The sequence below is a fragment of the Branchiostoma floridae genome, chromosome 4, assembly GCF_000003815.2.
Source record: "Branchiostoma floridae strain S238N-H82 chromosome 4, Bfl_VNyyK, whole genome shotgun sequence".
NCBI lineage: Eukaryota > Metazoa > Chordata > Leptocardii > Amphioxiformes > Branchiostomatidae > Branchiostoma > Branchiostoma floridae.
The window spans coordinates 16566558-16567877 of record NC_049982.1 but is presented as its reverse complement, the minus strand read 5'-3'; the positions used below and the strand labels follow the sequence as shown (position 1 = coordinate 16567877).

Below are 1320 nucleotides of genomic sequence, written 5' to 3'. Positions count from 1 at the left end.
TTCCAGTTAATGTGTAAATCAAAGTTCAAAGAAAGCAAGAAAAAAATAAGGAATAACAAAATCCTTGAGAAGGCCCTTCAAAATATTACCTGTACCATGTTCCCATACAGCTTTCCATGACCAAAATACTGATTTGTATGCACTGTTTTGTCTTTCCTATTAGATATTGAGATAGAGACAGCAGTAGATGCCCTTGGAGAGGAAGCCATTGATGAACTTGAAGACTACGATGATGAAGAGTTTGTGATACTTGGAGGTGTGGGAAGCTTACAGTCTAACCGGCCACTGCCTCCACTACCCAGTAATGCTGTGGCCGAACCAGTGCCCCCCTCAGAGTACATAGGGGAAAACACTGGGGAAACCGCAGCTTGGTCACTCAGAGAGAACACCATGGATGTAAGACGTGGGTTGGAGGGGGGTGAGGCTACCACACCCTCTGGCAATGGGATAGCAGCACTGCTTGCTCGAAATCAAGCTGATTGGTCAGAACATGAGATGGAGTCGTGGGGGCCAAGCGAAGCCCAGGACATACCCTTTGATCCAGCCACACTGCCAAGTATCCCGTGCAATGTTTCAGACACGTCCACGCCCACACAAAACGTAATAGACACCCGCAACACAATTGAGGATACTCTTTCCCCCAGTGAAGATCATGACACACAAGAACGTGACTTCACAGAGTACACTGTGTATGGAATCACCCGAGAACTGCCACCACTTCCCCAGGACACCACAGAAACTGTCCACACAGGTGATGTCTCTGATGCCACACTGACACCACCTGATGACCTGGCAGATCCACCTTCAGTGCCACCCGACCAGACAGGATAGACATGCCCCTGTTTTCTACTGGACTGGACTTCATGGTGCCCCCTCCCCCTCCTCCACGCACAGATATGGACACAAACGTCTTCAGCTTAAGAAGAAGGGAGAGAGGTTCTGTGGAAGGTGGGGTATATTTTGGAAGGGCTGGCAAATATATTGTGTCAGGCAAAGCATCCACAAAATCTGTATCATTTGTCAACATTTATTACTTTTATTCCATCTGTTCTCTTAAATTTAAATACTTTTATCCTTTATAGTGTTTGTTGACTATATAACTATTCATGTACCCATTTGCTACTCAGAAGTTAACAAGGATGAGTAGCAGTTCTTGATCTTAAAGTTACATGTATACCAAAAATGTAAATGATTTACTTGCTCTTGTAACAGAATTATCCAAGGCTAATTTTCTGATATCTTGATTGTAATTCTTTGCAACCCATAGAACCACCTGCCTGGCTTCCCGACCAAGCTGTATCTGGCTGTATGGCCTGTGGG

General features: G+C 45.2%; 1 protein-coding gene across 1 annotated transcript in view; it reads left to right on the top strand.

Moving 5' to 3' along the window:
- LOC118414211 (lateral signaling target protein 2 homolog) overlaps positions 1–1320 on the top strand; it is a gene marked incomplete in the record, with an annotated part of 109845 nt that overhangs the window by 103431 nt on the left and 5094 nt on the right. The window contains 2 exon segments of the mRNA XM_035818093.1: positions 164–948; positions 1268–1320. Of these exon segments, the coding sequence (XP_035673986.1) occupies positions 164–831 (668 nt within the window).